This window comes from Patiria miniata, unplaced genomic scaffold, assembly GCF_015706575.1.
Source record: "Patiria miniata isolate m_02_andy unplaced genomic scaffold, ASM1570657v1 HiC_scaffold_8, whole genome shotgun sequence".
Taxonomy (NCBI): Eukaryota; Metazoa; Echinodermata; class Asteroidea; order Valvatida; family Asterinidae; genus Patiria; species Patiria miniata.
In genome coordinates, this window is record NW_024037075.1 from 8,262,990 (window position 1) to 8,278,048 (window position 15,059).

The 15,059-nt window shown below is 36.1% G+C and overlaps 1 protein-coding gene across 5 annotated transcripts in view; it reads left to right on the top strand.

Annotated features, from left to right (window-relative positions):
- Nucleotides 1-15,059, top strand: part of LOC119719210 (5'-AMP-activated protein kinase subunit gamma-1-like) — a 49,605-nt gene that overhangs the window by 31,180 nt on the left and 3,366 nt on the right. For 4 of the 5 annotated variants that reach the window (XR_005269886.1, XM_038188578.1, XM_038188577.1 and 1 more), the window contains 10 exons: nt 686-737; nt 6,893-6,993; nt 8,163-8,244; nt 8,399-8,457; nt 9,024-9,069; nt 9,195-9,246; nt 10,707-10,833; nt 11,479-11,559; nt 13,229-13,351; nt 13,579-13,725. Coding sequence is in view for 4 of the 5 variants with exons in the window: in XM_038188578.1 (XP_038044506.1) it covers nt 686-737; nt 6,893-6,993; nt 8,163-8,244; nt 8,399-8,457; nt 9,024-9,069; nt 9,195-9,246; nt 10,707-10,833; nt 11,479-11,559; nt 13,229-13,351; nt 13,579-13,725 (870 nt within the window). In the remaining variant the exon portion in view is untranslated. Of the gene's footprint in view, nt 1-422; nt 457-685; nt 738-6,892; nt 6,994-8,162; nt 8,245-8,398; nt 8,458-9,023; nt 9,070-9,194; nt 9,247-10,706; nt 10,834-11,478; nt 11,560-13,228; nt 13,352-13,578; nt 13,726-15,059 lie in introns of all 5 variants that reach the window. The other variant, XM_038188579.1, reaches the window with a different exon arrangement.

Here is a 15,059-nt window from a genome sequence, read left to right on the forward strand (position 1 = left end):
TGTTTAATCCAAGTTGTTAAAAATTAGTGTGAACGGTGTTAAACGTTGTTAGCCACATTGACTGACCCAGTTAGTCTCATGTATCATTTCATAAATAGACTAGAGACCAGTCAAAGTCAGTTTACTTCTGTTTTACTAACACAAATGTGCCGGACCAGTTGTCATAACACGTACTTTTTCAAATCACTTCTGTTATGACATGAGTAATATAAAATAAATTTATGAAATGAGTAGTTGGCAGAATTTTCATGTTCAAATTTGCCAATTGCATGTCACACACCTGAAGTTACATGTATAGTGCAATACCTGTTTTTATGTTGTCTCTACAGGTGATGTCTACAGGCGATGTCTTCAATGTTGAAGTGGGTCATGCAACATTGTACTTACATTTTCATTGTTTATAACATTCTTCTTTTTTTCAGAGATGTTATTCAGAATCTTATGTGAAAATCAAAGGTCAGTTATTTGGTTTCTTATCTGTTTCCGGAATGGCTAGCCTCTCAATAGACACTTGACCTCTGTCATTGTCACTGCGCTTTAGCTCCATCTTCCCTTCATTCCACCACCTCCATGCTGACCAAAGAAATCTTTCATTTTCTTGAGCAATGTTGTTTTTATTTATCTCAATCACCTTGTGACCTCGCCACCTTTTTTTGTTTGTTTGTTTATTTGTTTGTTGTTGCAGTTACAAGCCATTGCTGATAATGATTTAGGCAGTATGGAGGTTGATTCAGCAGGTAATAACCATACTACCCCATCAACATGCCCACCTACATGTACATGTAACACACTTTGCTAGCATTTTAAACCATCTAACTATTTAACCACATTGATTTCAAGTCATGTTTAAATCAGCCATATTTTCAAATTGTCATCAGCATACTCTAGCACAGTTAATGACAAAAATAGCATGAAAAATATCAACTTGTAATGCCCAACTCAGACAGAGCAGCAGTCACAAATGTATTTGAGCACTTCTGAAGTAATGGCCTCCTAATACCAAAAGTATGTGTGTGATCTCTCATTTTGACCTGTTACTATGCATATCTTATTCTTCATTATAAAAAAAGGAAAGGAAAAATATAATAAAATAAATATCAACAAGTATAGGAATCATATTCCTTAAGATATCATAATGACATTGTGATTTTTGAAACTAACCTTTAAAAATCTACAAATCTGGTCAGAATTAAATTTCATCACTAACTGAATGGGTGCAGCAGTAATTGAAGGGACACAACATTCTAATGTTGTGAAAGTCTGCTAGTCTGCTTATATTGAGAATGACTTAAATCAGGTGGGGGAGAAAACACCATATTACCCCCGGTGATCTGTTGTCTATAAAAGTCTAATAAAGAAAGTGTTAATATAATGTTTGGGTCTCGCATGTATATGTGCAACATGTCCTAAAATGCTGTCAAAATGCAACTTCAAATCTCTCTTGGGACTTTTTGTTATAAAGCTGATTAGTGTGCAAAAACATGGCCAAAGTCATAGAAACCCTCAATGGCATAATCCAAATCAACAATCTGACCAGATTTGCAGGTCTTAGAAGTGATCAATATGGACAAAGATTATAGTTTTATATATTACTTTACCGACTAACTAAACTAAAGGGCTTTCACTTGGAATTTGGCCATGCAGTTGACTACTACTTTGTATGAAATCTAAACATTAAAGTACTTTTGTGAATTTTTCAATTCAATCTGAGAGGGTTTCTTTTGAATCGTCCAGTGAGTGGACACTAAAAGACCCGTTTTGTATTTTTTGTGTAAAATGCTTGGGGTGATTTTCTGGCATTTAATAGACTGCTGACTTCAGTATGTTTGGTATGTTAAATATGGTAATTTCATGTTTTCGTATGATTCTAAGTCAAATATTGATTGAAGTCTGGAAATAAAAAGTGAATAAAAGTACAGTAATACCATTTTTATTTACCACCACAACCAAATTAGTCTAACCATTTTTTTTTTAGTTCTACAAGTTCTAAACTGTTGGAGTTGTGTTCCCAATCTTCTTTTTACATGTACATGAAGTTATTCCGAGAGTGGATTTCTTAATCTAACCTCCCAATCTCTTAAATTTAAATTCAGAGAATGAAAGTAGTTGTGAGTAAAAATTATAGTGTTATTGTTGGCTTGGAATTCCCTTGCTTAATTAACCATCTATGTTGTGGATTTACATGTGATCCAGTAGTAAATGTAAGTCACTAACATGATCTTACCTGTAGTTATTAACATGGTATGTTATTTTAAAAGGCCCATGTCATGAATTTTACTTGGACTCATATTTTGTGCAACTTTCTACTCTTAAATGTAGGAAAATTATTTGACATCCCTTTTTTGTTAATTTTATTAAAAATCGCAGTTTTAAAACTTTCAAATGTTCCATGCTTTTCTTGAAAAATGAGGACGGTGTTGCTGTGATGTCATTTCGGGAAGACACTGTTCAGTTTAGGGGTTTTCTATTAAAATTGTGAACCCAAAAGTTGCTCATTGAAAACATTTGTGGGAAAACTTTGCTCATTGGCCTAATGTCATGTACTGAAACAACAACGAAACACCAAAGAGAAGAACATTTACACCAGCAAAATATCAAAAATTGTGGCAAATTATGATGCTGAAATCGCTGTAAAGCCCGATTTACACTTCACACGAAAGCAAGTGCGAAGCGAAATTCACGTCATCAACAATGGTGGACCACTTCGAACATATTGTTGACGTCACAAATTTCGCTTCACTTTCGCGTAGAGTATGAATCCAGCTTAACATTGAGGTTTCAGTCTGAAATGACATCACACTTTTACTCATGAATATGAAAATTCGCATTAGCTTAAAAACCAAAAAGATACCAAAATGCCCTTGAAAATGGCAAAATGAAAATTGAAAGTAAGGTTAAATGGGATACAAAGTGCCTCTCCATGGATTGCATTAAAAAAATAATTACATTACATTGGCCCTTTAACTTGTATTGTTTAAAGCAATTCCTCTCGTTGTTGGTTTCTGATTCACGCTTACCTTTGAAATCTGGTCCCTTTCATTTATAAGTGGCACATTTTGGCTAGACTCCACAGAGGGTTATCGAGTTATTTGGAATCGTAACACAACATAATCCAGCAATGGTAGTGTCACTGAAAATGTTTAATGTAATAATTCAAAAGAAACACTTCATTAGGAACATAAATTTAAAACAGATCTGAGACAAGAACGTTTGCCATAAAAATTTGGTATAATGAACAGATCACATTTGATATCAACAAACCGTTCTTTTATTTTAAACATTTGATGTGCTCTGCAGTTGTATCATGGCTAATAAAGAAATCTCAGAAAGTAATATTAGAAATCATAGAAAGTAATAAGGAGCAATATTTATTACAACCTGACCATACTTGGTCTCAATCAAAACAATGTTTATACAAAATCAATTTATCCTTTTTTGTGGTCCTGCAATTCGTTATTAAATTTAAATAATTAATTTTCGTCCTAAAAGTGGGAATTCCTATTAAAATGTGGTGAATAATGGTCAGTAAAACATACGACATGGAGCTATAAAATAGAGTTGAACTTGAAGGATTTTAACCAATAAAATTACACTGTCTCAGATATGGTTCATAAAATGTAAATGCTTTGCTAATATTGCACAAATGACTAGAGTTAGTAGCACTCTATCCTTGTTTTTTCTTAGTGCATGATCTCAGTTCAAGTTTCCTCTTTAATTGTTTTCAGATCTTTCAAAAATTGGCAACTCTAGTCCATAACTAAATATCTGTGTTTGCTTCAAGTAGCATGGCAATGCTTAAATTAAATAAAAGAGACTTGATGAAAACAAAAGTCTTTTAAGCAATTATGCTGGTTGTAAATAATGGCATCATCAATAAGGCATTTTATTGAAAAATAGTAGAATAGTTGTATGACAGGAGGAAATGTTTTTTGTTTTTATAAAGGGGGAATTTAATGGCTCTGTGTCTAATATTACCTTCAGCAGTGAAATGCCAAATGTTTGTAGTACAATAAACCACTATAGATAAACCACTCAGGGAGATGATACACCATGACATCAAAATGCCGTCTAACTTCTTGATCTCTCTAAACATGTACATGTACACATTATGTAGTCTTGATAAACAGCTATTTTCATGCCCAAGTTCATTAGCTGAGAAGTTACATTTTTTGAATACATGTATCATGTCTTTGGTAATTACGTCTTGTCATAAAGGTGCACAAAGTACACATATCTTTGTGTCCAAGAAAGGCTATTACGGAAACATTTAAAGTAATATAAAGTTTCATTTAAATGTAAATTTCATGTAAATTTCTGGTGCAAAATTTCAAAGTTTCAACCCAGTCAGACTTTAAGATCTCTAGAAAATAAGACCTAAAAATGGAACATTAAATGTAAAATACAACATTTGCTTTGGATGTAATTTACAGAAATGGATGGATTTGGGAATGAGTATTTTATAGAAAATATTGATACACTGACCTGTTAAAAGTTTTGTTTTCATAGATGCTGGAAAAACCAGTTCTTGTAGTCTGGTTCCCTGACCCTACTTCAGAGGAAACAGAGCATTTTATAGATGTTCGGGAATTGTCAGGTCAGACCAGACTAGCTAACTTGCATCTGTTGACGGATATTTGTAATCACTTGCAAACAAAATGTGGACTAATAAAAATAAAAAGGGTAAGAAATGTACGTTTTTTTCCAGCGTGGATACAAAATTGATAAAAAAATTATACTTTTTGTTTAAATGACAGCGCACAAGGTGCCATGATTTTACAGGATGCTTGAGACTATTATTCACTTACAGTCCAGTAAGGTATTTCATAATAATTTGGAAGTTTTGTTTTTTGATGTTTGCAAATGTTGTATATTCCCTTTAAGTTGATATCACACGTGAGGAGCTTATCATGGCGTCATTATGTTCATGTACACTTTTAGCACATTGTCTGAGTGCCAAGTTTGAATAGAATAAGATAGAGCCTACTGAATGTTCAAGTGCCGACCAAATGTACACAATCAATGGAATTTAAGGGAAGGAAAATAAGATAAACACACACACACAAAATACGTTTTTGCATACCATAACTATGCAGAAAAGCCGACGCCTTGGGCATTGAAGCTGTATGCTATATTGTGGCTGACTATTATAGGAGTCACTGCTTGGGTGCTGCAGTGCACATGTACATGTATGTTGCATGGAAGTGCAGTGGTTCAGATGACTGTTTGCTGTTTTTCAGATTTCCTGTATGCCAAAGTACCTGTACATATTTGATACGGCTTAAAGACAAGAGAAACACATTTTGCAACTACTGTAACCTCATCAACTTGAACTAGTGCTTCAAACTGAAAGTTGTTGATGGGCGTCGTGAAATGTCAACAAAAGTCTGATATTGCCTTTTCACAGAAAATGAGAATCATTTGTTGTGTAGCATAAAGTACAAAGGGCTAGCAGTTAATCATCTAACAAGCTTTTAAAGTATTAAAATTCCATCGTATCAATACTTATAAAGTATGTGTGAAACCAAACAAGAATTTTTTTAAAAATTAATCAGATCCTATCAGATGTTTAAATTTGAGTGCATTATGCTTGCTTTAAATGGGTGCATACCTATGTTCCCCAATACCTATGTTCCCCAAGATCCTTACCCTACAACCCTAACCCTAACCCTAACCCTAAGGATTTCGGGGAACATCGGTATAGGGGAACATAGGTATTGGGGAACATCGGGTAGACCCTCTTTAAATACAACCAAATGTAGTTTATTGTCATAGATTGATTACAGTGTGTATGGGAAAATAATAGGTAATTCAAAAATAATGTGTTAATATGTACAAGTTTTTAACTTAAACATGTCAAAGTGGCCCCATCATAAAGGGTACTGTAGTTCATTAGCTTTTCATTGTATCTTATTTGCATTTCTTCAGTTACGGATGAACGAGCACCACTGATTTATAAACAAATCCAATAAACCTCTGTTTCCAAGTTGGTTGAATCAGTGCTGAGTTAAGCTGTTGGAAGAATGCGCTGTCGCTGTGGACAGTTCACTGAAAGAGATATCAAGTTAGAGATGCTGGAACATAAAACGATACATCATAATGTTGTCAATGAATGTGTGATTGATCATCATCATCACAAGGTCAACACCTACTGTCTCCAAGTTGGCCTGATTTCAGTAGTGAATTGAGCTGTCAAAAAAGTGTGATGTGAGGCAGACATGTTGAAAGTGTTTGGAAAAGAAATGCAATACATGTATTATGTTTCATGATTAAATCAATCTTTTCAAAACAATTTCTGTTTAGTCTTTTACCCTTACTCCCTAGGCAATTTTGAAAAACACAATCTTTGGAATGATAAATTATTTATGGATAACATGAATAACATCTCCAACATACCCCTTTAACACACTGTTCACAGAGACAGCACATTCATCTGAGAGCTTAACTCGCCACTTATTCAACAAACTTGGAAAAAGAGGTTTTTGCCTTTATATTGCAATCAAATGTGCTCTGTCATCTGTGACTGAAAATATGCAAATGAGGTATCAATTGAAAGCTAATGACCTACCCTTTAAGATGGAGCCACTTTGACATTGTACAATTTCTAACTTACATACATTAACCCAATGTTTTTGGATTACCTTTCTTTGATACACCCTGTACAAAATCGATACTCCAATAAATTCACTGAACAGGAAAAGGGTTGACTTTAAGAAGTTTAATCAAATGGTAAAATAAGCTTTTCTCTTTTAGTAATTTTGTTTTTATTAGGAAGCTCAAACTGAAGTTTGTTTGTATTATCGTTTGTCCCTTTACTTTTTATTATAAATGGAACATTCTGGATTATATGTAATTTCCAGTGTACCACAATGTTGCTGTTCTCTGTTTTCTACAGAAGCTGAGGAGATGACATTTGTGCGCTTCATGAAGAGTCATAAATGTTATGAGATCATTCCAACAAGTGCCAAGCTGGTGGTATTTGATGTTCAGTTGTTGGTGAGTTGTAGGACCTTCCTTACACTCATCAGCATTCCAAAATCCATATTGCAAATATACAATTGGAGAATTATACAATTGTTGCCTGTTGTGATGGGGTCCATGGTGTTTTGTGCACCCGAGGGTGCAAATGGCCCCCGAGGCGAAGCTGAGGGTGCCACTTGTGCCAGAGGGTGTACAAAACCCATGGACCCCAATCACGGCAGGCAACAATTGTTTTGTTGTACCATGGTAATAGATTCAAAGCGTCTGAAATTGTGGATTTCCTCCAGTTGCTGTGCAGTAATAGCAGAAGTATATATTATTTTGAAAAGATCCGCGATTACTGCACCGTGAACATTTGCACAATTTTTTTTCACTTTACAGGAACAGAAATTAATTTAGCTTTTCACTGAATACACCAATCCATTAATCCCTGCCCCATTACGAGCCAATCACAGCTGCGACCATGTTCTATGCGCACGCGTTCATCCGACATGTGTATGCACGTGTGTGCGCGCCCTCTGAAGCCTCTTACCCGGGCTATTTCTATTATACAAGGCAATAGAAACAACACTTTCAGCAGTGGGGACGATCAAGGTAATGTACCCCGTGGGGAACATCACTCATGTACCATGGGGTGTACCCTGACACCATACATGCGTGTTTGTGGCACATCACGTGCTTGGTTCTCGACCAATAAAACATCACGATCTATTACCAAGGTATAAGAATGATGCTTGTTGCATGCATTATAAAGATGACACCCTAATTTGTTAATCTCATAGGATGAAAGCTAAATGAAATTGAGTTATCGGGCAAAGTAATAATATTAATACAGCATAAGGAATCTGAACATTTGGACTATAAAGCGCATGCTGAAAATGTTCAAGAAAGTACAAAAGGACTGGGACCCAGACTTGAGTTGAGTCTCTGTGAAGAATTGTATATTTCTAACATATCTGTGTCAGTTGTGTGTGCAGACACTCATATGCCTGCTCATTTGACGTACCCAGTCAGCGCAGCCTTGGTGCTTAGGCTAGATTCCTGCTATACATCCTTATATGGCAGTAGATTTGAGGACTTGGAAAAGGATGCCAATAATACACGGGCAATTTCAAGGCAAAGTTGAAGCATGTTACTTACCCCTCTAATTTGCATCGCCTTTGTGATGTTGTTCCTTTTGATAGGTTAAGAAGGCATTCTTTGCTTTGGTGTACAATGGAGTCCGAGCAGCTCCCTTGTGGGACAGCGAAAAACAAGACTTTGTTGGTGAGTTATTTTGTAATATACATTATTGATATACTTAGGAAATTAAAAGTCTAATCAAAAGAATTGGTCATGTTGATATAATATCTAGATATTGGGATATTGAGTGTGAACGATTTCAATACAGTCGACTCCTGTTTATTATATCATTTCACAGGTATGCTAACAATAACTGACTTTATCTGCATTCTGGAGAACTACTATAAGTCCCCATTGGTAAGAATATTCATTTTTATTGAAATGTCAAGGCAAAGAAAAGAAACCATTTGTCAATCCAAGGTAAACTTTTGATCAGGGGCCAGAAAGTGCCGCTGCATTATGAAGATATTTAACAAACAAACAAACAACTGAAAGAAAAATGTTAATTTGATGAATTAACAACCAATAGAATAAAAACAAATTACCTTCAGTAGCCTGACTGCACTGTTTGATATTTGAAGACAAGCATTTCTGGAACTTTCTTTGCCAAACACACTTACAGTCCCCCAGGTTGTGTGGTGAATATTCAAATTTTGTTTAAACTTCAAAAACTTTGTTTATGGATCTAATGAACACACCAAACTTTAAGCTCCCAATTCCTAATTTTTTGTTAGGTATGGCCCTTTTCAAGGTCTGTCTTGCTTTCTTTCATTTCCCGTTTGTAGTTGCATTGGTTGTGTGCTCATAGCTTCCACTGGGGATTGTGTTTAAAGTTATATTGAAATCTAAGTCATATTATAAAAGTAATATTTAGGCATTATATTGACGTTTAATATTTCATACTTTCAACTCTCAATATGAAGGTGAAAATGGATGAACTGGAAGAGCACAAAATAGCAACCTGGAGAGGTAAGACAACCCATCTTTGGAATGTTTACAATGTGTGACATTGACATCAGACACGTACAACATTTGACAGTAACATAAGTAAATAGAATGGTCATATGACTTGTCTTACTTTTTCCTTGTTGTAGATGTATTGAGTAAGAAGGCAAGACCTCTTGTTTGGATTGATCCAGATGCCAGGTATATATGTTCAATGAATCCATGTCTTGTTACTGTGGTTGTAATCAGTGACATCGACTTGTCACACTCATACTGCACATCATTTTGAATCCCAAATAATGAAAGGTTTGCGGAAACACCATGTGCGAATAATTTCTCAACTAAAAAATGGTTCTGAAAAGAACCAGAGGTATAAACTCGACGTTCCGGTCAGTATGCTCTGACCGTCTTCAGGAGAGTGCCTAAACTCTAAGAAAGTGAACACTTAAGTAGCAAAAGGCGAAATCAATGAAGTGTGAAGTTGCATCCTGTGAGGATGCCAAGTAGACGGGATCCTAGAACAAACATGGTGTTTCCGCAAACCTTTCATTATTTAGTATCTCCACCATGCAAAACCTCAAATCTTACTTATTTTGAATCCCCTTTGATGTCAGTCACAGAATCATTAATACATGGTCTGCCTCACTGCAGACCCTAGGTATAGGAGGTTTTTGTTTCTTTTCTTTTTTTCTGATTGAATAAGGTCAACTAGAGAGTCAATTCTGGAATCAGAATCTAAAGTCCACTCATTTATTAGGACTGCATGTCCTTGGTGATTACTCTCGGACACAATGCTAGGCAGTGCCCGATGGTGCTGAAGACCCATTGACCCACTAAAAATGAGTTGTCAAGAAAGTTCAGTTCTCTTAAGAAAGCTGGTTCTGCATAGCAGTGTTGTAGTCCGGTCCATCACAAGTCCCCACAAGTCGTCTAGTCTCAATTCAAGGCATCAGCTATTAAATAAATTGTAACAAAGGGATTCCTTTGCTATTGTGCACCCCCTGTTACTTGTGACTGAACTTGTGAAAGGACTTGTGATTTACTTATGAAAGGACTTGTGATTTACTAATGAAAGGACTTGTGATTTACTAATGAAAGGACTTGTGATTTACTAATGAAAGGACTTGTGATTTACTAATGAAAGGACTTGTGATTTACTAATGAAAGGACTTGTGATTTTCTAATGAAAGGACTTGTGATTTACTAATGAAATGACTTGTGACTTACTAATGAAAGGACTTGTGATTTACTAATGAAAGGACTTGTGATTTACTAATGAAAGGACTTGTGATTTACTAATGAAAGGACTTGTGATTTACTAATGAAAGGACTTGTGATTTACTAATGAAAGGACTTTGTGATGAATTTGACTACAACACTGCTAGGGCGAGCTCAGCTGTTTTGTTTTTGTTTAATGCAAGTAATGGTGCTGTGTGTGGTATTGCTTTCATGTATGTTGCAGGCTTGTTAATAGTCGAATCCAATACACTGCCCATATTTGATTGAGATCAGTTTCCTAATGGAATTATGATTCCTGACCAGTTTCCTATAGTTATTGGTTGTCAAGGCCTATAAAGGGAATGGAATGAATGACAGCGTTGGCAACCCATTGTAATAATGTCTTACCTGTGATTGTAAAGCACACACATTTCTTTTCCCAGTTTGTTTGAAGCCGTTAGGATGCTGATTCAATCTAAGATTCATCGGCTACCAGCTCTGGATCCAGTGACTGGTAATGTCATCTACATTCTCACTCACAAGAGGATCCTCAAATTTCTTGGATTGCTGGTAAGGAGAGCTGTTTGCGTTGAATCAATCTAAATATGTCCCTCAAGAATACATAGAGTTATCCGCAATACAGATAACCTGCTATTGGAAATACAGATCCTGCTTTCCAAGCAGTATATTATGGGTTTTGCAGTGTATTAATTGAGGTTTTCAGACTTTGCCAACCAGTGTGTCAATGTAGACGATACAGCAGGGATGACACAGTGTCGTCATACATGATTAACCCTTTCGATACCACATTGTTTTACTTGACTCTACCCTTTACCTCATCTGTTGTTCAGTCCTTCAGAAATCATTAGAGTGAGAAAATGGAACCCAAGTTGAAAACCCACATTTTTAGCCAAGATTTCCACCGTTAAAGACTGATCATGATTAAAAGTGTGTATACATTTTTTAAAACACATTTTTTACTGAAAGAGACTCTTTCATGTCCTGAAATAACCATGTCATGTGAGCAGAAAGAAAAAATGATGGCCTTTTGTGGTCCCAAACTGCAGGCCATTACATCAAACTTTAACCTGATATTGTTTTGATAAGACTTCATATAACCCTTGTAAAGCCAATTGATGTACTTAAAATCCTTTTTATGAGCAGTGATTTTTTTCCCCACACGGTAATTTTTTATCTGTTTTTTTTTTGTTCCAGAAAAATGAAATCAGGAGTCCAGCGTTCTTGAAGAAGAGCCTGCAGGAACTTGGTATTGGTACATATACTAACATTGCAACTGTAAGTGTCATTCTGTGGCAAAACAGAGCCAAACAAAACATGTTATACTTTGATCTATGCACTGGCCAAGTAGGACAAGACTAGGCAAATCTAGCAAAGCTGGTCCATGATCCAACATGTTGTCTATTAAGGGTTGTAGTCATCTCAGACTAATATTTGGGCCACAGTGAGGCTTAAACAAGTCTAATTCACAATTGACAATCAGTCAGCTACAGAGCGTACTGTAGGCTGGCCCTACAGAACCAGAAAAACCTCACCAGAATATAGTGCTGTATACATCAACAATCAATCAGTCCATTTTTGGTCACAGTTTGATTAATAAAACGGCATAAAAATGGCCAACTGATTTTTGCATCAAACAGTGGTTTGGTTTGGGTTCAACACCAGTCAGTTGTTGGGACCGTCAAGTGTCTGATGCAGCCAGGCCCACACAGGGGCAGCGGAACACTTTTTAAACTGGGGGGCAATACCAAGAAGTGGCACTTCCTCAGAAAAAGGGGCACCTTCCGATGGTGTGAAAGTGGAGGAAAAGAATATGTTCCCATTTCGTTATAAACGTATTTGACGAGGAACAAAATGGTCTCTCTACATAACTAGGTAAAAAAAACCCACAAAGAACAAGATGGACAACGTATTCATAATTTACTTTTCACTCCCTACCTCAGAGTATAGTTTATTAAAAGACACACACACATACGTTTTTTGGAGTATAAAGACTAGTCTATTGTGATTTACAGAATGCATAAACAATGTTCACCCTCTACTTTAGTTTTACTAAATAGGAATTGTTACGTGTGTGACATTGATCGGTCACGTGTGTGACATTTTGTAATATAAATTATGCTAATTTATGCACGGAAAGACAAACTTATGAAACATCTTAAGAAATGTGCATCTTTACTTACTAAAAACACTTTAGTGAACAATAATCATATGTATTGCATCACATAAATTTTTTTTCCCCAAATTAAGTTAGTTTCAATATCTGAAGAATTGCCTTTCTACATAGCTGCAATTTTGTAGGAAACAAATAAAAAGACAATAGGTTGGCAGCATATGTGTAGAATATATTGCAAGTGTATGAATTAAAAAGAAAAAGAAGGGAAAAAAAAAAGAAGTGGCTGGCAGGTGTCCAAAATGCCCGTATTATTATAATAATAGCATCATCCAATGGGAATCATGATGAACGGTATTTGCAGTAAGCATTCACATTGCTCACATTATTTTGCTGAACATGCCATATACTATTGAGTTCGGTTTGGTTCAGTACACAAGCCATATTTAGCAAATTTTAGTTCAGTTCGGTAGTTTGGCTGTACCACTGAAACAAAGATTCCCTATTGACATCCTGCAGCTCTGTCCCTTAAACTTGTTTGGTTAGACAGGGTGATTTTTACTGTACTCATTTTGTGTAGGCTTACCTTATTGAGCTGGACCTGCAAGTTTCAGTTTAGGACATTATTTATACATGTACTCGGTGACTCGGTCACGTAGTCAGTCAGTCAGTCCGAGGACAGTATGCTGGCCCTTTGTGTCAAGCAAAAGTACTCCAGATCCTGAGTCCCATTCCATAGTTGTTTTCCATCTGAAATTCATGTTAACCCTGTATGTACACACTGCTGAGAGTAAATCTCTGAAAAAATGTATGTCTGCTGTTTTGCATTGACAGGCCAGGCCCAACACTCCTTTGATCAAGGCTCTACAGATCTTTGTTGACCGTAGAGTATCAGCATTGCCAGTTGTGGACGACAACAACAAGATCATTGATATCTATGCCAAGTTTGATGTCATAGTAAGTATTGTGATGTGTGGAGGATCCTCATGTCATGCCCAACGTATGTTGATCAAATGGACTTCAGCTGAATAGAAACCAGATCTATTTTGATTTATATAACGGGCTAATATCAACCAATGGTGACGTAAGGAACATGGGACTCCTATGACAATAAGACTGCGTGTGTATGCCAGGTTGGCCATTTTATGCCCTTGTTAATTACGTGATGTGCTTCTCGTTTTTAGAATCTTGCCGCTGAGAAAACCTACAACAACTTGGACATCACAATTCAGCAAGCCCTGCAGTTTCGACAGACGTACTTTGAAGGCGTTCATACATGTCAAGCTTCTGAGAAGTTGGAAACTATCATGGAGAAAATCATTAGAGCAGAGGTAAGTTTGAAATTGAGTGGGTTTGTGTACTTATCGTGAAAATAGATTGTTCTGAAAGCATGAACTTGTAGCCTGTATCTTGACTTTCATTGTTAATGCTCATAGTTTCAATTTTTCCCATAATCTTCAAGATTTTTTCAAAGAAATTTTTTTGAGAAGGCCTCATTGGGATATACTAAAAAGTTGGTCGGTTTGATAGTTGTATTTTCATCTTCGAATTCACTGATTTTTCAAAGCTGTTGTATTTTCTATTCATCATGACTATACTGTAAAGTGCAAAAGGTGCATGCGTACTTACATATTTAATCATATGGAATAAATGGTAACAATGGGGACCAGTGCTGTAAGCATTGTCAATATATTGATATTACTCGATTATTCAGTATTATTTTCATATCGATATCGCCGATAGTAATTTTTAATCATATCGAAATATCAAAATGTTCGATATTGAGGAATGATATATCAAAAAGGTGTCAAATTATCGTCACAATAAATCTCCAGTTTGTGCTTTTACTTTGTGTTTAACGTTTGCTGTATGTTGAAAATGAAATAAAACTCAGCATCAGCTTGTGCTTGTGACTCAAAATAACACATCCCAAAATGCCAAGCAGCGGCGCTTTGTGCTCTGCGTTTGCTGGAATTTGCGGTCTCCCCCAGTGTAAAACCTCAAAAGAAACTGCCCATTCTAGACAATGGGGACTTAAGATTGGTTGTTTTGTTTGTTTTTTTAATCGAAGTGTCATCTTTATGATTTTTTACATGGAATAATCAATATATCGCATGTTCTCGATATCGGATTTCCAATAAATTGATTATTGAAAGTTCTGATATCGACAGTGCTTACAGTGTTGTAGTTGAGTACTTGTATCCGAGTACAAAGTGCTGTTGAGTACCAAGCTATCGAGTACAACTCACATCCGAGTACTTTGACCCTTGATTACATGTAGAACCCCACAGTACTTTACTTCTTGAGTCTGAGTACAGTGAATTCAGGTGATATTCGAGTACAAGTGCAATTACCAGTTTTCTCAATTAGTACTTTGAGTACAAGTACCAAGTACACTTATAGGGACCATGGGACCTCTATTAAAAGTTGGTCTTTAGAAATCTCAGTACCCCACATGTGTAACGCTATGTAGTTTGAGATTTCAATAGAAACAAAGGAGAACAACAGTAGGGAAGTAAAGGTGGACACTCGTGGTACCCCATGACTACCCATACATCCAGATGTGTGTGTGGGTGTGTGTTCACTCGTGGTACCCCATGACTACCCATACATCCAGATGGGTGTGTGGGTGTGTGTTCACTCGTGGTACCCCATGACTACCCAT